Source organism: Ambystoma mexicanum, chromosome 11 (genome assembly GCF_040938575.1).
Source record: "Ambystoma mexicanum isolate Mex_15411 chromosome 11, UKY_AmexF1_1, whole genome shotgun sequence".
Classification (NCBI taxonomy): Eukaryota; Metazoa; Chordata; class Amphibia; order Caudata; family Ambystomatidae; genus Ambystoma; species Ambystoma mexicanum.
The window spans coordinates 1296382700-1296407457 of record NC_090934.1 but is presented as its reverse complement, the minus strand read 5'-3'; the positions used below and the strand labels follow the sequence as shown (position 1 = coordinate 1296407457).

General features: G+C 43.2%; 1 protein-coding gene across 2 annotated transcripts in view; it reads right to left on the bottom strand.

Annotated features, from left to right (window-relative positions):
• CEP152 (centrosomal protein 152) overlaps positions 1-24065 on the bottom strand; it is a 475089-nt gene extending 451024 nt beyond the window's left edge. For both annotated transcript variants that reach the window (XM_069624789.1, XM_069624790.1), the window contains exons 1-2: positions 23945-24065; positions 4285-4412 (exon numbers count right to left, since the gene is read on the bottom strand). In XM_069624789.1, coding sequence (XP_069480890.1) covers positions 4285-4374 — 90 coding nt within the window. In that variant the 5' untranslated portion in view covers positions 4375-4412; positions 23945-24065. The remainder of the gene's footprint in view (positions 1-4284; positions 4413-23944) is intronic.
• Between the last annotated feature and the right edge of the window lie 693 nt (positions 24066-24758).

Genomic DNA, 24758 nt, shown 5'->3' with positions numbered 1-24758 from the left:
CGTGAGAACTCAGGAGATCGACATGGTAGTGGTGTTTCCAGCCTCCTCTTACCCAGAGTTCCCTTCGCGCCAAAACGTAGAGGACCCAATGAGAGATCTACTCACAAAACACTCACACCATACGTGGACCTATCACGAACCACGGTGGTCCCAGGCATTCAAGACACACTAGAATCTCTGGCACTCAGGATGTGTATTGGGACCAGACATCCCAGCCCATATCCTGGAGGCACACACACAAGGCCTGTAGAAGCCCGCGAAAGCATCTGTGTTTCGCATGAAAGTACATGCCCAAATAAGTAAGGCACCGGGTGGGCTCGACCTGGGGAAGGTGAAGGGGGCAAGACGGTCAGCGGGCAGGACAAAGCCTCGTGGTGTGGCCATTTTGGAAGCCGGGCCACCATTTTGGGCTAAGCGCGAGAAACGTGCTTAAACAGCCAAAAGGAGCTCAAAACACAAAGAAACGATCGCTGCCACCAGACCCGTCCGTGATTCACTTGCACCGTTCGATAACAATCCAAAGAGAGTGTCTAGGGCCTGTAGAGTGACTAGAGACCCAAGAGAGCAGTAACTTAGTGGCCTCTTGTGTCATGTTGCGCGAAAGCTGCAACATGATAAAAGAACTACGGAAAACACTGTTTTTCGGTACGGACTGTCTTAAGGGCATGTCAGTTTCCCCGTAAGAATGGAGCGAAAGCCCAGAGGAGTGCGGCAGAAGGTTGCGCTTCTCTGGCAAAGTCTAGATCATGGTGAAAAACAACAGCAAAAAGTTTAGGGGTTGCCACATGGAAGGAAAATTACCTATAATTAAGAAATCTTTCCTAACAGGGGAGGAACAAAACAAGCGACTATCATACTAGGCCTGACGACATTTCAGATAGTGCTAGGGGGGGGGGGGATTTATAAGTAAAGGGGGTGGGGAGACAGACAAGGTTTCTATCAAACTAGGTCCAGGGACAATTCTGATAGAGTAAGTGCATAGAAGAACGTAAGGGGAGGAGATAGGAAAAGGGAGAAGGGAAAGGTAGAGAGAACAGAACGTTAGTCAAAGGAGTGGAGAAGCAAGAGGGGAGAGCGAATACAATTGCAGAAGTCAGTAGTAACACAATGTTGCAAGCCAGGATACAAGATGAAGATGGGAACAGCATGATTCAGGGCCACCATGAGTACACGATGCAAAGGAAGTCCAGCATGAGAGTTGAGAGAAAGGGTGACGCACTGTGAATGAATGAAGTCCATAAAAGTCAAATCCAGCATTGGCCACAAGTCGGTGATGCTGAAACCAGAATTTATCAGGAAAGGCTCCTGCAGAAGTAGGCTTGAGGGGGGCATGCACAGGAACATTCAAAATTCCAAGATGTACATTTAGAGAAGTTAAAGGATACAGGTAATTTGCTTGATGTCAGTGCCATTGCTCCAGATAACGTAGAGTACATTGTACTATTCATTTAAGAACATCATCTTAAATGTCCTGATTGCTATAACCTAAAAGTACTCCCCTGGTTGGAAAACCCCTCTGTATAGCTTCAGCCACAGAGACCTACACATGTACAAGGTAATACAATCTGCCCTCTTAAACAAGGAAGAAATGCCTGTTCCTTAATATGGTTCTTAATCCAAGATTTAATTGATATTTATGCTTGAAAGCTCCTAACCCAACCTCCTCACTCCCAGAATTAAAGGCTACCCTCTTCGCCAGAGCAGTCTTCTTGGAAATAGGCCATTCAGAAAAGTGCAGGTAGCACATCAAACAACAAGTATTCCAGTACATTTTCTGTCCAAGCACTTACAAATTCATAATCTCTATGCAGAAGAGGAACCCCAGAACTAATATATTCCCGGTGACAGCTATACTCAAGAACTTTGGGACAGAGTCCATCCGATTATGGTAAATAGGGTATGCGACTACACACAAATCTGCTTAAACAAAAAGGAAAGAGAAAGCACCTTAGTTATGTCCGTGCTTATTTCATGCCAGATACGGAACAACGGTCCAGGTGGATTACATGCGTCAGGGAATAAGCAACACATAATAGTTAACTGATACATTTCTCTAAAAAGGTACTATTTTTGAAAAAAACAGAACAACCATATTTGCGTTCATGTAGTGCTAAACACCTTGAGAGTCTTAGATTACAGCCCTGTAAACTAGATGCTAATAATAATCAATGACGTAAGAAAAGATCTAACCATATTAAGTGATCTTCTTGGAGTACTCTCCAAGTCATATTACGCCTATGAACTGAAGGATGGCAGTAGCGTTTACGCCATACATGGGCCCCACAGAAAGACTTCTACTCATACAGGGAATGAAATTAAAACAAAGTATTATCAACTCCTCCACCAAGGTTCTCATCACTTCAGAGCATACTGCCATTTTCCACAGTCACAACTAGACCACTCCTCACAACCCCAGTGATGTTGATGAACTTGGCCTAACATCTCAGCACAGTCAACAACCACACCAGAATAGGGTATTTAAATACCAGACAAGCAGCTTTTGTCCAGTGTGGGTCTCCCTCTTCGTGTGGTAGGTGTCCGAGTTGGCATTTTTATACTACAAGGTATATGTGCCAAGATAAGCAAAGGGGAACCTCTTCTTAGTCTGAGGAAATGGCTGGGGAGTCTGTCTAGAACACTGAGGAAAATGGAAGCAAACTATCCCACAGGAATCAAATCATTTGCCAGATGCCAACAAAATCAATGTGCAGGGTTCAATATTGGTGGGGGCTATATAAATCCAGCTTTTAGCCTTGAAGCACCTGCTACGCACGACACTGAACACCGACCAAGAGCTACTACTAACTAGACAGCAAAAGTGATTTCATAAAAACATGTCCAATTGACACTTATTCCATTTGTCTATGTGCATTAACGTGTCGGTAATTCCATTTACTGGCACATTTCCATACAGGCAAACTCCAAGTTTGCTGGCGGGATGGCCGGAATTACCCCAAGCCAAGCGCTGGGGGTAATTTTGCAACCCCAACAGCAAAAACTGCCAGTATTACCAGCACAGGTAATACTGGCAACTCCCACAGGAATCCATGGAATGGGAAGTAACTATCCTTACCGACACTTATAATCTGGCAGTAATTTTGACAGAACAAGTAAAGTTAATGGTAATTCAGTATGTTAGTATCCCACCAAACTTGTAATGAGGCCCATTGACATAACCAGTCACATACAATTGACAAAACATTACACATTTTAAATCTCATGTGCAAGTTACATTCGTGGCATGCTCTGTATTAGCTCCTGCTTAGAAGGCGATACCAGATACCCAGGAGATGCTTTTAGCTCCAGCTTATCAAATCTTTAATTTGATCTCTGATGTGAAAAAACAAAAAAATCTGAGAGCTGTATAGTGAGAAAGAGTTGGGGATAAAGGGAAGCCATGCAGGGTAGCCCTACCTGCCTCATATGCCGACGCAGATGAACATCAGCAATTTAGTGACTTCCAAACACAAGACAGCTGACCTGGCGTTTCATTCAAAGTGACAACATAGCTAATAGCACCTAACTAAAGGCTTTGATCAGTGAATGGGTACCGAATGCGGTAATAACCCAGGGTCTGGGCGTTACATAAATAAATGGTTGTGGTAGATTATGTGCTGAATTGAGGTTAGGTGGCAATGGCATGGGGGAGGTACATCCTTGCCATACAAAGGTTTGATATCCATGGAAAGGAGCAGGAGTGTGAGCAGGTGAGAAAAAAAAAAATAGAACAGAGACCACAACATCAGATAGACTGTAGAATACAGTAGGCAGGGAACATGGTGAACTAACAGTTATGAAGTTTTTCTACTGCTATACTTAACATACTTGCTGTAATAGCGCCACGATGCCTCAGAGCTGTTGCGCGCTTTAAAAATCCTAATGCATAAAATCGAGCCAAACCAAAAACTAACACGTACAAGTGAAGAACTTTTCTATAAATTCTTCACTGGTGCACCAAGAGCAGGCTTTAGAAGTTTAATAAACTGGGTCTTTTTCATACTGAAATAAATTATGCATGCTCCAAACAGAAGGATAGGGACCGGCCCTCCTACTTTGGAGGAGAGGGAAGAAAAAAGGGATGCAAGTTATGAAGAAAAGAACCCATATATAATTGAAGCACGAAAGCCGTCAGACAGACAACACGTTGGCCGACTTGAACTAAACCATTTACACCACTACTGAGCAATTAAAGAAATACATAAACAAGGAAGGCAGCATTCAAAGGATACTAGGAACTCTCGATAAGGGTCACTCACATTAGTAACACATTTTAATGAGCCTTACCTCCTGGTCTCTTGCATAATCCTCCTTATCATACTCTTCTTCATCATCGTGTTGGGTCTGGAGAGCCCCACTGTCGAAATCGAGAGACATTGCGCTTTTTCCAGTAAGAATTCTTCTTTAATCAAAAGCTGAAGGAGAAACAGAAAGTTAGAAAACAACCATTTGTAAAGACAATGTATATGTGAATCGGGACTTGCTTGATCTGGTGAACGCTAGTTTTGGTTTTGTAGTTTCCAACAGACTTCCACACATTACAATAGTGGTCTTCCTAGAACTCCTAGTACATTGCCCTTTTATGGCCAGTCATGCCCATGGAGCCGTTTTGTCTTCTAACGGGGAAAACTGCCATGTCCTCATAGAATCATAGGCAGATCATTGCATTAAGGACAGCTTCAACTATGCAACACCCCTGGGGAGGTGGAGACTTCTGGGTGCAGAAGGTTGGGGGATGCAGTGGAATGGCAGAGGTGAGCTATGGGGCGAAGTGTGTGCTATGGACAGCTTGGGGGGGGTTATGTCAGAAAAGTGATTTCCTCTTTCTGACAAATATGAACACACAAAAAACCTCCCGCTTGTCTCCTGGATTTTGTTTTACCTTTTTCCCGAATTGGGAGTACAAGCACCACCTTTCCCCACCACACGTATGCTGCCCCCGCTTTACTTTCAACTAGACCTTTCCCAGAGACTTGTTTGATACAGACAACTGGTTTAGAAAACATTTGTCAAGCTGCCTTTTGTTCATTCATTGTAATGGGTTCAAACTGAATTAACAGGGAGCTAGAGTGTGGCACTAGGGTGGCTTGGTGGTGGTGCTAGGGTGGGTGAGAGTGGTTGGCCAGGTGCCATGGATACGTTAAAGTGTGGTGGGATTGGTTGAAGGGGTGGTGGGGTAAATTGCAGAGGTCAGGTGGGGTCCTCCGGCAAGGTGATCAACGAGCATCAATGGGCCGGTCAGAGATCACTCTCAAATGTCCTGATGCTGAACTCACCTCCTCATGCTTCTTTCTGCCTCACACTAATCGTTATAATTGGGTTGTGCTAAATACTGCTGCTCAGCAAAATACAGTGCAGTGAGGTCAAACACCACTCAGGGCATTACATCTGCTATGAATATGCAAGCCCTTTCCATCCATCACATACAGGTCACTCTTTGCCCGACCTAAATGAGCCACGGACAAATGAATAGCTTTTTCCTAAAAAACCCTCCAGAAATAAAAAAAACCACAGCAAGTTCATTTCAAGCACTATTATTGAGCAATAAGTTCCAAAGGGAAGGCGGAAAAAGAAAAGAACAGGCCCTAAAAAAATAAAAAATAAATGCAATTGTAAAGTTAAGATGGCTTCCAAAAGCTACACTCGGTTGCGCCCATTGTACTAGATGCACGTTAACTGACATTCAATTTGATTAGAAAACTCTAGGTTTATTTTTTAGTAATAAGAAGTGGACCTGTGAAAGGCTATCCCAGGTGGACAAGCAAGAGAGGATCACTTGAGTGGAGGGTCCTCGAGGATTGGAGAGAGGGTACCTGAAGGCGAGACATGGTATCCCCTTTTCCCAATTCTGACCTAAGCTGAGAAGGAGAAACTAGGAGCAGTGCAGATTTCCTATTGTCAACACCACTCTGGTACTGTGATGAATAAGAGAGGTCAGGCATGTCACAATAATGGGCTTAACAAGGTCGGGCCACTGGGAATACTTTGTTTCACCCGCAGCCCCTTATGAAAGGAGTATAATATGTGGAAGTCAGGGATGCAGGTGGTGTTGGAGCAGAACGAGAATAGAGCCAAGTTTGTGCCATGCTGAGGGGCGGGAATCCGGGACGCTAAAGGCGCCTGCTGAAGATCCCGGAAGTCATGCAGAACGGAAAGAGCAGGACCAGGAACTTTTGTGGAGGAAGTCAGAGTGCAATAGCCGCCGAGGAACGAAGGCAGAAGCCCGCCCAGCGCAAAGGCCACCATACCTGGAAGGAAGCAGCCAGCAAACCGGCAAGTTGCTTCTCCAGTGTGGGGGTTGGGAGGGGAGCTGCCGAGCAGCAGTAACCAGTCAAGGCTCTCACCGAGACTGGGAACTCTGGGGTGCTCTGAGGGGCTGTTGAGCCCATGTAATTGAACTTTGCTCATAGTGAATACCGAACTTGATGAAAGGAGCTGCCAACCCTGCACAAGTAATTCATGTGAATATTTAATACCAAACTTGATGAAAAGGGCTGTAACGCCCTTACAAGTAAAACTCGTATCTATTGAATTGTTTGGAAAGACATTCTACGAGTTCACACAATGTAAAGCTATACATCTAACAAGAAAGCATGGTGACAATGAAACCAAGTGAATGCTAGAATACTGGATATCAAGTGATAACACTTTGTAGTCTTGTTCAAGTAGCAGCTTTGTCAACAACTATAAGACCAGTCTAGGGAAATCAAGTGTCCCATGGTTAAACAAACACTTTGGAAGGCATATGAAAATCCTATAAGGAAGTGAAAGCATGGTCTTGTAAACTATTAAGCATCAGCTTTTGGAAACTTATGGTTGTGGGACCTGTGATGGGTGGACCATGCAGTCCGACGACTGCGCCCAGACCAAATACCACTAAAGGTTGGAAACCAGCAAAGAAGGGAATCATTGGTGAAGTTAACCAGGAAGGGTCAAGTAGACACCATGATCTTTTGTGAACTAGTAAGTAAATTGTTGAAAGTAATCTTGGGGAAAGGAACCCCCCCGAGAACAGAATATTCATCTTGGGGAAGGGAATCCCAAGACCACAGTGTGATGTGAACTGTGTTACCTTTGGAACTTGGGGAAGGGAAAACAGAGACTGGCAAGTGATGTGAACTGTGATATTTGTGAATGCAGAACTTGATCAGTCCTTATTGCCACAAGACTGCACTGAACTGTATTGATTTTGAGACAGAGAACTAGACAAACTTAAATTACCATTCATTGAAAATTTACTTTTGAACACTCGTATTTGGTTGAGAGCATTTCCCCACTAGTTGTATTGTAGTTGTGGGAACAAGCATAGGTTTTAGACAGAATTTTGCTTTGGATTTACAGACACAGACTTTCCTTAGATTTCTTTAGGCAGTGAAATCCTGCCATAGCATAGTGTTGGTTTGGCGTACACAATGCCGATTATTAATAAAGGTTTGGTTGAATATATCTGTATGGTGTTTGGATGGCAGGGCAAGCAATATTCGATAACTACCATAGAAGGAGCGAGAATTCTGGGGATCGAGGAAGGAGACCAGGAGGCAAGAGTTGGGAATAGTCAATGGTGGTGAAACCAAAGCAAAACAAGGGGGGTGGGGAGTAAATCAGCCCCAATTGAAAACACTGGCCACCTGAGAGGAATGTGGGAGGAGGCTACCTCCAGCGATGGATAGAACTTCTGGAGATGGACACCAAGGTACAAAGGGATAAATAAGCAGTATGCCTGGGAAGAGGTAGACTGAGGAGGTCCCGAAGGGACGAGGAGGTAGGGTTGAAATCCAGACTGGGTTAGAGGGGGTGGGGAACCCACTGATATGCAGGCTGGGTTGCGTAGGGGGCTCAATTCCAGGTCAGAAGATCTGGGGGGTCAGGGGGGAGGCTAGAAGCCGCTTGAGCACTTCCAGCCAAGGAGTGGGGTAGGGGGGAGAATGAGAGGGAAGGGATGGGGATTGGGGGCGGGGGGGGGGCCTGATCAGGAATGTGTGAGGTGGTATATAAATGCTAGCCATTCCATTCCTATGATAATGGATAGTCTCAACAGGCTGGCCAGCATATCACCGAACATAAAGTATTTAAACTCTCCTTTGAAGAGGAAAAACATTGGAAAGGTACACACGGAGGGAGGGATCCGATATAGTAACATTACAAGAAACCCACGTACAGACATGGGACATGGAACACTTGAGACTACAAGGCTTTCGCCAAACCTCAGACAAGATCAAGAAAGCGGGAGTCCTGATAGCCATACAGAATCATTTGGATCTTTTAGTGACAAAGATGGACAGGGATGCCCAGCTCTGAATTTGAAAGGGGGAGATTTGTGGGGGGAAGGGGGGGGAATACAAGGTAGCAACTATTTACGCTCCAAATACAGGTTACGATGCCTTCATTCAACATTCCCTGGTCAGACTTGAGAAATTCGTGAAGGGTCCCATCATTTTAATAGGGGATTTTAATATGGCAGGGGATCCAGAAAAGGATAGATTCTCGAAAACTAAAAGAAGTCCAGGGGAAATCCTCAAAAGAACTGACTGAAAGTGGAAAGGTTAGCTCTAGTGGCCACATGGAGGGAAAAGGAAGGGGACATGGATGGGTACACGTTTTTCTCTCATGTCCACCGATCATCATCACAAACAGATTATGCCTGGGCATCTCAGAAACTCCTGGGACGTGTAAGGGAGATAGAGGTGGGAGCAATATTTTCAGACCATGCACCGCTGACATTGAAAATTGGCAGAAGGCCAGGCCCTCTAGGACTCTGGAAATGGAGGTACCCAGCGTACCTGTTTAAGGAGGAAGCCCTAAGGAATGAGTTGAGACGCGAACTTGCGCTTCTTCGAGGATAACAATTCGGAAGACACATCAGTGCAAACAAGGTGGCACGCACTCAAGGCTACAATTAGGAGAAAAATAATCACGATTAAGGCCTGCAGGGACAGGGAATTAAGACTGATAGAAAAAGATCTAGAGGGAAAATTAAAGAGGTTAATGGCCAGGATGGGAGTAGGAGCGAGTGGGGAAACAGGAAAGGTGTATAGAGCTATAAAAGGCTAATTGGACATCTCACAGGCAAAGGCAGCAGAAAGATTTGCTTTTTTTTTTTTAAACAAACATTTGCTATTAAGGCGAACAAATCTGATAGACTTTTGGCTAGGATGTAGAGAAGGGAAGAGAAGGCCAAAACAACCTTAAATGTAAAAGTTGGAAGGGGGGAAACCAGCACGGATACCAATGACATTGTCCAGGAATTTGAGGTTCTACACAGAGCTATATAATTCAGCAAACCCCTTAGAACAAAGTCAAGAGGACAATATTAGGAGCAAGGGAAATGACTCAAATTACCAAACTGGAAAAAGAAGCTCTGGAACTAGATAGCACAATTGACGAGATACAGAGGGTCATTACGGCTCTACCCAGCAAGAAGTCTCCCGGCCCGGATGGCTGTAGTGCAGAATTGTATAGATCTTTCAGGGAAACAGATTCCATACTTGTTACCTCTTCATAACGAAAATCGGGAATAGGGGACAAATTACAGCAACAGTGAAAGAGGCAAAGGTGGTCCTTCTACCAAAAGAAGGAAAAGACCCAACGGCATGTGGTCATTATAAGCCTTAAATCGATGTAGACGTTAAGATCTTTACAAAAGGTGTTGGTTAATCGCTTAGACCAAATTCTCCCAAGCATAATAAGCACAAACCAGTCAGGGTTCATCAGGAGCAGGAAGACGAGCGATAATACAAGGAGGATAGCACACCTCACAGAAAAGGTTTAGAGTTGCAGCTATTTTAGTAGCATTAGATGCGGAAAAGGGCTTTGACAGGTTAGAGTGGCAGTTCCTGTTCATTGCAATGAAGCGAATGGGCTTTGGGGAGGAGTTCCTAACAAAGATCAAGGCCAACTACTGGAACCCAACCCTAAGGCTAGCAATTAATGGACAGCTGTCAGAGTCCATCAAGGTCCAGAGGGGCACAAAGCAGGGATGCCCCCTCTCTCCCTTGCTCTACGCAATACATCTGGAGCCACTTATGGCGGGAATAAGATCGAATGGGGGATTCCATTTGGGGGGGGGGGGAAGGGTTCATAAAATAGCCACCTTCGCGGATGGCATTCTTCTGAACTTGATGGACCTGGCGGGCTCCCTTGGGGCAATGCAGAGTGAGATACTATGAGTCGGGTCATTAGCATGGATAAAAATAAGTCCCCAGAAAACAAAACTTTTGAATCTTACAATACCAAGAGAGATAGAGTAGGGTCTCAAGGGTGCGCTGCCATATAGATGGGTCGAGAAGCCCATAACCTACCTAGGAATAAAACTAACTAAAACCTTGGATGAGCTTTTTTCGGCAAATTTATTTGCCCGTGTTGAAAGTAATGAAGAATACATTGATCGATTGGGGACCTTGGACGATAACATGGATGGGCAGAATCAATGTTCTAAAGAAGGTTATTCTTCCACAGATATTGTGCTACTTTATGACTCTCCCCATTCAGGTCTCCGTCTCCTACTTCTGAAAAAAAACACACTGGGAGATGTGTCTGGAACAATAAAAGACCAAGGATAGCTAGAAGGGTTATGATGATGATGATTAGAAGTAGGGGAGGTATAGGGGAACCAGCCCTTAAAATATACTTAATTGCGGCACAAATAAGGGACTGGCTGAAAGATGATTGGGAAAAGAGAAGGAGGGCAATGGATAAGGCAGTAATAGGGGAAAACCTTGAGGAGGTACTATGGAAACCGAAGGGAGACATACCAAAAGAAGATGTATTGTAGTAAAATACTGTCTGTGGGAGGGGACTCCTTGGACGAGATAATAAGGCAGGCCCAAGTTATCATATTTCAATCTCCATTTACACCAATTTTCAGCAACCCACATTTCGCGCCAGGGTATGGAGAAAAGGGCTTTGGGGCATGGCGGGAAGGAGGTTGCCAAAAGATTTGAGACACGTTTGCGGGGCCGGACATTAAATAATTCTCCCCAAGTAAGGCGGACTTTGGAAAGGAAGAAGCCGAGAGGTTTCGGTGTTTCCAAATACATCACTGGGTAATGCAGCCTTCCATGAGGGAGGCAGCGACGCAAAGCTTAACCCCCTTCGAGAAATTCCTAATGTCTTACTCTGGGGATAAGCATTTAGTGGGGGCAATTTTCTCACTTAGCAAGCAGAGAGAGGAATCGGGGAAACAAAATACATGGCATCCTGGGAAATGTCAACAGGCAAGCAACTGTGGGCTAACATACGCAAGCTAAAGAGATCCCTCCAAATCCAGGAAATATGGGTTAAATGCATGTAACAATGACACCTAACTCCAGACAAGATACATACATTCTACACCTCAGTATATAATTTGTGCTGGAGACATGTGGAATGGTGGGTACATTGGAGGCTAATATGGGGAGCACTAGAGGAGGCATTGGGTCTGAAGGGAGGAGGCAATAGAGGAATGTCTATCCCGGGGTTAGGGGGACAATTGGAAGATCTGCCTACCAGGATCAGAAAATATGTGATTCGGATGAGGGCGGGGTGCAAAAATCAAAGGACCCTCCAACTGAACATGAATGGGTGGGAAAAGTCTGGAACTTGCATCCCTGGAATGGGTAACCTACACTTTACAAGGTTAACAATCTTTATCAAGGATTCCTGGCTGATTGGTCCCAGGCTCTGGGGTTTCTTCAGAAAGGAGCAAGGGGGAACTGGTGCCCGAGGAGAATGAGATTGCTATGTCTGGTGGATTGATTAATCCATGACATTTGACTCTTCAAGGCTACGTTTCAAGGAAATCAAAAAGGAAAGCCTACCATCAACAATCAGACTCGCATGTGAAGCAGGATTACAATGTGTTGGAAATTTGTGAAAATGTTAAAAAAAAGTTACATGGAGAAAAAATAAAATGTACATTTAAAAATGACATTTAATTCAATAACAATAAACATTACATAAAATACAACATGCAGTACACATAAACAGACTAAACAAAAAACAATTACAATACAAAACCATTAGGTTTTATTCATTTGTAACCGAACTGGCAGCCCTCAGGCATCAGGGCGTACAGATACACAAAGACAACAGGAAGGAACGGGACATTGAGAGTCAGAGTAGAAGTAGAAGTACAGCTGGAGAGCAATTTACTTGAAAAGCAGTGTCTTTAGTGCCTTCCAGAAGGAAAACAGTTTTCTTTGAGTCTCAATTTAGAAGGAAGGGAGCTCCAAAGCTGAACTGCATAGACTGCGAAGGACCTTCCTAGACCTCTGGAGCGTTGAAATCCAGGACAAGAGATCTCTACAAGGTTGGACGAACGCAGTGGTCTGGCAGGAGAGTAATGGAAAATGGCAGATGGGTGTGAACATTGCCTTAAAGACAGCAGTGAACAAGAGTACATGATTTGAAGTTTATACAAATCTTGTATGGGCAACCAGTGAAGATCTCTTCTGTGCTTGGAGATATGTTCCATCCATGGAAAATTCTTTAGATTCTGTATAGCGTCATTCTGGATACGCGGGCATCTTTTTAAATAGGAGGTGTTTGGCCCTAGCAACAGTGTGTTAGAATAATCCAGCCACGATAAAATGGTGGCGCAGGCGATGGTGGGGCCATTTTACTCTGTTAGGAAGGGCCTGGTTAGCAAGCGAAGATTATAACTACAATTTCCGCTAATCAGGTTGGTGTCTTCATCAGCATTGAGAGAGGATTCAAGGACAACGACTAGTGTTTTTACCTTATTATTCTGGACTGGTTTGAAGGCGTTGTTGATAAGGAGATTTTCATATTCTGTATTAAGTTTAGAGCTAGATGAGAGACAAAGATCAGAAGCTCAGTCTTTCCTCCAATGAGACATATCCAGTTTCCAGACATACAAGATTCAGTCAGGTTGTAATGGTAGAGAAGCTTTGAAGAATCTTTGGAGAAGTCACCACTGAGTTTGAGAGCCAATTGCGTATCGTCCGCATAGTTGGTGAAAAATAGGCCTCAATTCTCCAGGAGGGAGCAGAGGGGCTGGATGTAGGTGTTAAACACCACTGGTGACAGGCATGCTCCCTGCAGTACACCACACTGGATGGGAACTGGTGGAGAGAAAGCATCCCCCCAGTGTATTCTGGACACTGAGTCAAGAATGATTGAAACCATTTGACTGCTTCTTTAGAGCAGTTTCTTGTAGCGTCAAGTGCACTCAGAAGACGTTGGGTGATATAGCAGGTTAAAAACTGCCGAAAAGTCAAGAAGGACTAGTAGGCCCGTCTTGCCTTATTCCATAATCCCAGCATTTGAGATTGTAGTTCTACCAGTGCTGTTTTGGTACTATTGGCTGGCCCAAAACCAGATTGTTCTCCATGCAGTATGTTATTTGCCTCTACAAAGGATTGCAATTGCAGCGTTGTAACTTTATTGAAGATTTTAAATAGAAAATTGCAATTTGTAATTGGTATAAGGTTTTTTGGGTCTCGAGGGTCACAACCTGTTTATTTGGGGAGGGGAGTCACAGTAACTGCCTTGATAGAAGAGGGTATATGCATGTCACGAAATGAGGCATTGACTATATGGGTAAAGAGAGGGGCGAAACGGCTCTGTATTCAAGGATGACTTTGGGAGGGAGAAGGGTTTCGGCACAGGAGGTGGGTTTCATAGTGGAAAGCAACTTCTCCATATCCGATACCGAGATCGGTAGTAGGGAGAATTGCAAAAGGGTGATGCTCCTGTGAGGATATGGGTGAAGTTCCACTTGGTTTCAGTGATAATTGAGCAATCGAGACCTTATTTATTAATTTATTTATTAAATTTATATAGCGCGCAGGCAGCCCAGGGGCATTGTGGCACTGTTACTTGCAAGGAAGACTTAGTTACAATGTGAGCAGGTTGTGCCTTGGGTTACAGTAAGGCAGTGACCTGTGATCAGATACATCACATAATACATCATAGAATACAATTATGTAATTGTTAGATGAACAGGGTCGTTTTCAGGGTTTTCCGAAAGGCGGTCAGTGAGGGTTCAGAGCGCAGGGAGCTAGGAAGGGTGTTCCAGTGTACGGCAGCGAGGTACAGGAAACTGGAGCCCCCTGCTCTGGTCCTTTTTACCCTGGGTACTGAGAGCATGCTGGCATAGGGTGATCTAGTGGGTCTTGTGGAGGAGACCAGGTGGATCCTCTGCGAAAGGTACATTGGGGCGGCAAGATGGACACATTTGTGGGTGATGCTTAGAGCCTTGAATAGGATCCTCTCCTTTATGGGGAGCCAGTGGGAAGCTTTTCTGGCAGTGGTGATGTGCTCTCTCTTGGCAATGCCTTGTGCAGCGCGTAGGGCACTGTTCTGTATTACTTGGACCTTGTCCCTGCCCTTAATAATTTTGGCTTCAAATGCAACTTGAACTTCTGCACAATCAAGTGCTGACGGTGCATGGTGGGTGGAAAGGGCTTCAAGCTTTTCCAATGATTAAAATATCTGTAACAGTTTTACAGGTTTGTTTGAAGCGTCTTCAAATTGAGTATTAAAAAAAAGAAGTTATTTTTTGTTTCTATTATTTGAAGTTTATAAAATTTGTCTTGGACTTTCCACAGCTCCTTGTTCGCACTGGTAGGATGTTTCAGCCATTTAGCTTCGAGGGAGCGTTTGGCTTTCTTAATAGCATAGTTTAAGGGTGAACCCAAGGCATAAAATGAGCAGTGTCGCAGAGCAATTTGCTATGCAATTCTGTAGGTTTGCTAATTAAATTGGCACTTGTGTAGCAAAGCTAGCTATTTAAGTTACCCAATTCAATTAAAGCACAGCTCACCCTGCATTCCTCTTGCCTTCAGAGCTCTCGCTACCCTCTTTTCTCTGTTCACTGCAAGTTCAATGGGGCTAATGGAGATAGAGCGCAGCAGTAATCATCCCCTTTGCTCATGTGCCAAAAGGCCTTTGTAGGAGTGCTACGCACATTTCTTTTAAAAAAAAATGTCAACCAAAACTAAAATCGGGATGATACTGTTATTAAGCTAACTGTATCCTGTCTGCCAAAGACCAGGATGCGTTTGTTATTTTTTTTTTTAAAGGCTTTCAATTCCTTTTCTAAAAATGTAAATGGTTACATAATGCATAATTGCAATATTGCTACTGTAAAACACTGCATGGTCTCCATGCTTTACAGTTAAGTGTATCTAAATCTCAGTGTCAACTAGATTTAATTTTGTTGGGGAAGATGCATCATATTGACGAATGGATACTTTTGAAAATGTACATTACCACACTGCCAAATGCTTTGATGGCAAACCTAGTTCTGTGGCCTGCTGGTTACAAACAGCTTGCAACTGGTGCTCAACCCATGAGCTGATCCCATACTACTTGACATCCTATTTTACCATGTTGCTTTATACCCACTACCCTGAAAGTGAGATGGCCGCAAACTACAATATTCTGCCTAGTTCTAGTTATCCCAATTCTCTGCCCGATACGGCATCCACTCTGCTTAGTCTTTTACATAATGAATACACAAAGCTAACTTGATATTTACTTAAAGTAGCGATCCATTGTTTCATCCAGACTGTACATCTACAGTTCTACTGTAAAACTGTACACTGTAGTTAGTTTTCAGAGCTCACTTTGCTCTATGATTATGATTGCATTACTTATGTGCATCTGTAGTAGAGAGAGCCGGGCAAACTGTTATCAGAGCCTTTTCATCATATCTATTTGTGTCCATTCATGCAGCCAACATTTCTACAGACAATCATCCAGGGCTTCCAAAGTATTTTTGCACACTCGTTTAGTTTTGTAGATTTTAAGAAGGGCCAGTACCGTTTGCAGCGGATGTTGGAAACCTATTTAACCTTTCCTTTGTTTGCAATAAATGTCAAATAAATGTTTCACTGTGCATGGCTGGCCTCTGGATGGCAGCAGTGTGCCAAACAAAAGTGGGTTTGTGGTGCATGTACCATTTTACAGTGCATTTAAATTTGTTGTCATACGTTGCCATGGGTCTTAGTTTACCAACTTGACTGAAGAGATATGCACTAAGTTATTCAACCTGCAGCTCTAGTGGAATTTTAAAGAATTTCCAAGGCCTGACTTATCTCACTGTCTTACTTCAGCGGTACACAAAACTGCTGCATTGTTGCTCATTTTATGTCTTGGTTACAAGTATCTTCTGGTGGCATTAAAAACATTCATACAAAATTGCTAATCAAATGGGTTTGTTTGCTAATCAAGAACAATTTAATTAGTAAACTCTGCTAATCGATTTTTGAAAACTAATTTATGCCTTCGAACCAGTTTTGATGCTCCGGTTGACTGTAGTCAGCCTTGGTCCGAGCAGGGCGATTTGATCGATCATTTCCTGAAAGGTAATGGAATAGGAATTTACATGATCCAAGTCAGAGGTGGATGCCATGATCGATTTTTGGCACATTTGGATGTTCGTGAGTTGAATTTCTTTAAACATTCCGACTCATTACCTTCTTGGTGAGGTTCAGAGGTTTTGGGAGAGGAATCCTAGTCTCTATTGAGAATTCATTCGCATGGTGGTCGAACCAAATGCATGGAGTAGTTTGATGAATGCGAGCGGTTAGATTTTTGTTCATTACCCAATGTAGTATATTTTTGTCATTTGTGGGTTCAGTATTCATGACATGATAATCAATGTTGAGGAGGGCCTTTTCCAGATCGATGGCGTCTTTGTCCAAGGCGTTTCCACGCCAATGATTTAGGTTGCCCAGAAATGAGGTGGAACTGTTTGGCCTGTTAAATTTACTCCGGAATTGTGTGATTTCCTCATAAAAATCTGACATTGTATGGGGAGGATGACAGATAAAGATACAATTAATGCAGGATTGATGGTTGGTGTCATTTTGATGTGTAAAATTTCACAGCCGGAACAGTCACATGGTGATCAATCGTTCCATCCAGTCTGTACATCTACAGATCTACGAAAATACCATACATTGTAGTTAGCCTCCAGGGCTAGCTTCGCTCCACAATTCATTGCATTATATATTAGCACCTGTGGGAGAGAGCGGGTCAATCTTGTGGCTGGGCACGCCAAGTGGAATCTGCAAGTAGCTGCCCACATTTCATGCCAGGCTGCTGCATCCAGCCTTCACCCTGTCCATTGAGGCAGAGCTCCAGGCCAAGTCTCCACTGAGTACCACACTGGAACACCCCCCTTCCCACTCACCTGCAGACCTCCTTCCTTACATTCAAGTCAATTTCCAACCACGGATATAGGGGTTATTTCTTTTTAAGGTAAGCATGAATTATGCAAAGCATGGTTCCCTTAAAAACAAACAAAAGTATCAGAACTCCAGATAACAGCTCCGAGTACTAATAGCAATAAATATCGCCTGAATGGATGCGCAGAGCTGGAATGCTGCACTTGTCCCAAAAGTGGTAATTAACACTAAATTGAAAACGGTTGCCATCAGCGACAGGCAAGAGACATCATGTCCACCTGAAGTTGGCCATTAGCATGCCTGCTGCAAAACCATATTACGTACTTCATCTCACCTTCCTTTAACATTGTTAACCGTTTGGCTTTTTGAAACTTCAACTTACGTAGCAAATGATGGGTCAAGCATACAGTGTAAAGGACCCTGTCCTGTTCAACACTGACTACGCCCAGCTGCACAGAGACTTGCACTGAAAAATATTTTCCGAGCCTTTTTATCATATCTATTTATTTGTGTCCACTCGTGCACCTAACTGATTACATTGAACAGACTGTACTCTCACTAATGTCTTACTTCAGCAGTACACACAAATGCTGTATTGCTGCTAATTTTAGGTCTTGCATACCAACAACATCTGGTCAAATTTATTTAAAGTCGTAGGACAAAATTGCGAATCAAATAATGTAGTCGCTACTCAAGAACATTTTAATTAGCAAATTCTGCTAATCAATTTTTGAAAACGAATTTTTGCCGTGTAATCACGATTTTTATTTAAATAAAATATATTTTCAATGTATTTATATATCTATATATAGTCATCTTCCCGTTTTTGTAATTTCTCTTAAAAAAGATATATACACACACACACGCACACGCACACACAAAAATGCTAAACAAAACAAAAAAGTGAAATCATTCACATGAGTTTCTTTAAAAAGCCTACATGTACTGCAAGTGTAAATTCTCATTGTTTTAGTAATACATCTGCATGGGAAGACGTTGATAACAACTAATGTTTATCATTCCCACAAGGGTAATAATTGGTCCATGGATGCTCTAGGGGTAGACGCATCCATGTAAACCTGTCAGATGCTGAGGGTTAGTGGCTTCTCTTGAACAAAAGGACAGCAATCCAACTCGCTCTCTAGAGCCTTGGGTTTGGTACAACACTATTCTATGCCATAAATCCTGCCTCAGCCCTGCAACTGCCTTAAGGATGGAGGTCAGGCTCCAGCACGTAGGCTACAATGAAAATCATGACAATCCTGCCCTCCTTCCCAGGATTGGTAGAGTTCTCAGAGCCATTCCCTGGCCCCGTTTGACCCGCAGCTCCCCCTCAGCACACAAACTGCTCATTACCTGCTCTAACACCGCCTCCATACCGTCAAGGCAAGTAGGAACTTACCGGGAGAGACTTCCCCTTTGGGGGACAAGGACTCTCGTTCCTGTGAGTAATTCCCTAAGCCATTTCCCATGGGGGCATATATGGGACTATCAGATATGCAGACCACTATTGAAGCTGGAGATTGGTTAAGAGCCAAAACTGAAATAGATCTGGAAACAAATAAGAAGATCTGTCTCTTTAAGGAGAGACCTCCATATAACTGAGACGAGTACAATGATGGAGAAAGGGGAAAAAAAATAAAAATAAAATAAAAAATAAAAAAATACGCATTCGCTGACACGTAGCAAAGTCCAGAGAGGGAGCGCAGTGCATAAGCAGGGGAAGTCCCCCGCCGCGGTGACACATGCAAGAGGTGGAGCCGGAGAGCCATGGAGTCTGCGACTTTCGGAAGTGGCCTAAATACGAGAGCAAGACACTAGAGGCCCAGCATCTACATGCAGTGAGGAGAGAGGGAGACTGGAATCCAAATCCCAGTGGTGGCGTGACCACAAAGACTTTGTGGTGGGCAACGCGCCCATCCAACGATGCGGACGAGGCAGCGAGATGCCCGCTTACCCCCAGCCGTACCTGGTCCTAAAAGGAGAGAAAGAGAGGACCGAGAGCGGGATGTCGATTGAGTTGACACAAGGGAGAACCGAACCGGACCGAACTAAGCAAACTCAAGCAACTACAGGCCCTTGCGTCATTCCCCTTGATAGTCAAGAGGTGACTGGGAGAAACGTGACAAGACACTGAATTTGAAGTCGATGAAGTGGAACTGTATCAAAGTGAGAAAGAGGTTCACAATTAAACCTGAAAGTGAGTGTCCCAACTACAACAAGGACACAAATACCCAGTCAAGAGGTAAAAATACCCCATTGCATAAACAAGTCTTGCAAAATGGGTTAGTCGAGACAGCTAAATACAAATATTTTGATTAGCAATTCAATGTATATGATTAGCAAATGTTTTCAATTGGGGCAAATGCAAGACACGTGCCTGCTGTACAGCAGCATAGGGCCTAGAGACCTTGCAGTCTTATTTCGCCACTGGTGCTATGAAGAGGATGCCTTCTGTTGGACATGCGACTGGACACCGCGACCCCTGCAAATTCAACAGGGCTTCCCACTACTGCCTTGCAAATAGTTGCACACTCTGTTATTGGCAGACATAAAAATGGAAAGGTCCTTATTAGTGATGGTTCGTGATGAAACCTTGTTTCTGACAAGTGTTCACTTCACTTTCCCCATCACATGATATGCAATACAAGCATATTCTGTCAAACGACGACTACAAGAAGGTGACTTTATCTTACAATACCATCTAATGTGTGTTCAAGTCTTATACATACATTTTCCAAACTCATAGGATGTTTGTTAGATTCACATTACTTTGCATTATTGTCGTTTTCCATCCAAGAAAGGGTAAATAAAAACTATGACCATATAATTCATTCTTGAAATATTTCTATGTGGATTTATATATTTTTCCTCTAGGGGGATTTTTCTAAGTTTAAAAACATCTCAACAATACAGAGTATTCTTTCAAATGAAAGAATTACTTCTACCAAGAGAAGGTGGGAAGGTATTTGGTTAAGGGCCTTATGTTGCAGATTCGTCTCAAACTCTGAATTCACAATTAACTAAAGTGTGTGATCTGTTGCAAATAAGTTTCTCTCTCTGTGTGATCTGCCAAAATTAAACATGCCCACAAGCCATTCAGATGACATGTGTACGCTACACAAAAATGCTCACTCAAGGTACTGCTCCATATATAATAACGATAATGCCACTTGTTAGTTTGCACATCAAATTCATTTGTCTCTTGGCTTGCTTATAGAAACTTTTTGGAATGCAACTTATCATCATCCGATTGATTATCAAAGACTACATATGAGGTCATTTTCTGTGGTATCATGTCTAGCAATGTCAATACATATGCAAATTAGTGGAGGCATACTGTATATTTTCACACAGCCACGCAAATTATAAACCTGGCAACTTACAATGGAAAGTAAATTGTATCTTTTGCATGAAAGTCTGATGTAGTTCCCATCATACAGCATGTGCAATAATTAAAAAAGCTTACCAACAAGGAGTCCTGAAAATAAGAAGAGACACTGTCATAACATAATCAGGAGGAGGGAGGAATCCTCCTGACCTTATTTCAGTTGGTTATAACAGTGGTAAGGTCAGTTAGAACTAGTTTTGGACAGCAGACGGATTCCTTTGAGACTCCGACGACGGTCGAGCACCTTAGTCATTTATGGTGTCCAGTCAAATGGTCGAAAATAAAAGATCGAATGACCATTTGATCGACAGTCAAATGGGCGGAAAAAAAGGTTGCATTTTTTATTTATATATTTTTTTATAGTTTTGGTTGGTTAAAAATATTTTAATAAGAAAACAGGGGGGTGGGGGAAACCCCCCCCATAAAAAAAAATAACAATTTTTTTCGACCATTTGACTGTCGATCAAATGGCATTCGATCCTTTGGTTTTCGACCAAATGACTGGTAACCGTCATTTATATTGGCAGGGAACACCCATTAGCAATAGGGAAAATAGGCCTTATCTTTCCTATATAATAAAAGGCCAGATGTATGTTTGTCCGATGCAGTCATGCGCTGTAGAGACTGCTCGCTCTGTGTTTTGTCACCGCTAGAGGGAGCTGTTGCCTTAGGAAATACATTAGACGAGCTGTACGTTTGTCTGATGCAGTAATGCGCAGTCTGTTGTCACAGCTCCTCACGCACTTTGTCCTTTGTACACAGGCTTTCACACTAGTTTTAATAAACCACCATTGGAAATGTCATCATGTGTCTGTGTCCATTTTCTGACCCGGCACAGTTTTCATTGACACATTGGTCTGTTTTGGGTACACCATAGAGAAAACTTATTGCGGAGGCAATAGATTTAATTAATTTACAAAACAATGGGCTTCATTACAAGTTTGCTGGTCCGGAAAAGAAAGTGTACCTGCACTTTTCTTTGCCTTTGGTGGTTAATGACTTACCTCCAGCCAAGAGCTGGAGGTAACTCAGACCCCCACTGGCATTAAACAGCCAGTATTTCTGGCACCAGTATTACTGGTGCCGGAAATACCAGCAACTCCCCCATTGAGTCCTATGGGACTCAGTGGAATGGAGAATTACCAGTATTTCCACTGCTTGTAATATCCTGGAATTATCAGCAGGATACTGCCAAACTAGGAATAGCTGCCAATGAATGGTCTATGTTGCAAGGACGACACCAGTTGTATAGCAGCTTATAAAAATTAAATGTACATGGGTCAAGTGTTACATTATTTTTATATTGTATATTGCACCAGTCCCACTGTGGGATTTAACACCACTGACCTTGTCCAAGAAATTGCATATTGTCCCCCCACACCTCCAACTCTAGGGGTATCAAGACCTTCCTGTAGGGAGCAATGGGAAAGGGTAATTGGATGAGGGGGGAGCACAGTGAAAGAAGAATAAAAGATGTATGCAGGTAAGAGGGTGTTACCATGCAGTAATGTCACTACTAAAGAGCGGACGAAGCATACCGCTCATCCTATAATATTCTGAGAATTGGTGTATATATAACCTGTGAGGGCATTTCAAAAGTAATGAAGTTGGCAAGTGGTTGCATGATGGATCAGGTTGTGCTCCTGGGTACCCTTAAAGAATGGAGGATTCAGCCCTACAGATAAGGGGCTTTTACTTTTACTCCAAACAAATGGGTAAACACTCACAAGAAATTAAAATAGGGAGTAAAAATACTCTTAACAAAAAATTGGAAACAGCCACATAGGACCTTGTGGTCATGTGTTCATCCATAAATCTGCAGTATGGCACGTAGTACCACAGGAAGAAACTACGGTTATTACTACCTGGTAAGAAGATGTGAAAAAAAAATGTGTGTCTCTTAATGTGATAAATAAACTAGGTGCTATGAAGTATTTATTACAAAATGTTTTACGTGTTATAAAACATTTTATTGCTTATAAAATACTTGCATTGGGACTTAAAAAATAGGGATTAAAATACTCCCACTTCCAAATCTTATCTTGGAGCACTGGGAGGATTGTTTGTTAAGTGCTACCATAACCTGCAACATTCCAGAGGGAAAAGACCGATTGCCCAGAGCTTGGAGTGGACTGTCTGCAAGGGGGATGCTGTGAACGCAAAAAGAATAGGAAGTGTTAACGGTCCCTCACGGTGCCATTGCCACATCATAACAAGTACACTTAAAAAAAGGATGCGATATGATGCACTTTGTGAGAAAACAATTGTGCAGTGCTCATAGTGAAGATGCCCGTCATAGATAGTTGTGATGGCGTACACTGGCAAACTGAAAAATGGGTTTGGTCAAAGACCATTGAATGCAACGCTAATGTCAACAATTCACCGGCAGCAAAAATGAAAACTGCACGAATATAAAGGATGGCAGATCAAAGCTCAATAAGTGAGTGGAGAATCTGGCACTGCCACTGTTCAGTTTTCAAATTAAGGACACACCTGGCTGAAACTGAACAAGCATGTTAATCTAAAGTGATGAACATGCACAAATATTCTCTTTTTGAGAGATATAAAACAGCAAACCTACATACCATCAAAAAAGCATTGTACACAAATGACATTCAGCGACAAATCAAGTTGTCCATTACAGTAAATCACCACCAACTTGCACATTCTTAAAGTCGGCACCTAAAATTAGGCCTTGCTCTTTGCACTTGCCAACAGCCCTCCCTGATCAATGCATTTTATCCGACATCCATGGGATCACCATAAAGAAACATGGACCTTACCCACCTTGGCTAATCAGATTGGGAGTATGTAAGGGAACGCGAGCAGGTACTACTGACATACAGGGTGTTCTCCTCCCCTGTATGCATCTGTCTCTGGGGTCCCATGATGTCCGTCGCATATGGCCCTGGCCTCACCACACCACATCTTAGTTCACCTCATGAGCTATATCCATGACCGGAATCAGAGAGGATCGACATAAAAAAAAAGTTACCAAGGCGAGGATGGAAATGAAGCAACTGATCGTACTCCCCCACGGAACAATGCCACATGGGCAATCGATGGGGGTCGGACCCCTCGAGAGCCCCCGTGCTGGAGACACGCAGGGAATCAAAAGAGCCGCAGAAGGTATCCTACTGAACAGGTGTGGAAGGGGCAGACTGGGAGAAGTCCCAATTCCAGATCGCTTTCCTAAATCAAGTGACACACTGGGAATAGACGGGGCTCGGAGTTCTCATGATCAATGGGAGCGAAGCAATACAATCACACCGAACCGCACCCCCAAACCGAATATGCAGTCCATCAAAGGGGTTCAGTACCCAGTATCCCCACAAATACGCAGCATTATCACAGTGTTTAGTGTTCGCCCCAGCCGGAACTACATACAAGTAATCGATAATACGTATAGGATCTCACTTACCAAGAGCTGAGATTAGTTCATGCTGGAAGACACGGACACAAGACAGGGTGGCTTCCCAAACAAATGTAGACCCCCCTCTTCCCTCTTAACAGTCAAAACCAAGATCACACATCATTGGACAGCCCTGGGTTACAGACAAGCGATTTCTACCCAATCACTAGAGACACTGTCGTTCAGCACCATGTCACCGATATGGAAATGAAAGAAAGACAAGCACTTAAATAAACTGTGTTAGGAGTGGTCCCCAGCGTGGATAACGCTCGGCCATTCCAGAATGCCATACTAATAAATTACAACAATAAAACACCCTGGAAATAAAATTAGAAATATGTCATAATAATGACGTAAGTGCATCAGATTATAAAATGTGGAAAATATCGGTAGTTTTAATTATAAAAAATATATAAATTATATATAAACTACCTACAAATTATGTAATATTAATATTCAGAAAATATGTATAACCCTACCTTTCCATTAGAAATTTTACCCTGCTACTACAAAGGGAACTGCTTTAACCTATGGGCGTGCAGTGAACAAGAACAATGATGTGTCAAGATGGCGGCGATGAATGCATTTTTCCGGTTCTCTTGTGTTTGGGTTGTGTTGGGATCACCCTGGTCACAAATGAACAGTTAGCAACGGTTGCTAGAGTTGTTCCGCGGGAACGCCGCGGGAAAGTTAAAGTGTGTTTATTGGTAGCAACATGGGAACGTCACCTGTTCTGTTCCGTTTCTGGGGAAGTCTTTTGCTCAGCTGGTTGGCTCTTGTCGGGCTGTACGTTAGCAATGTAAACACAGCACTGAAGGCATGA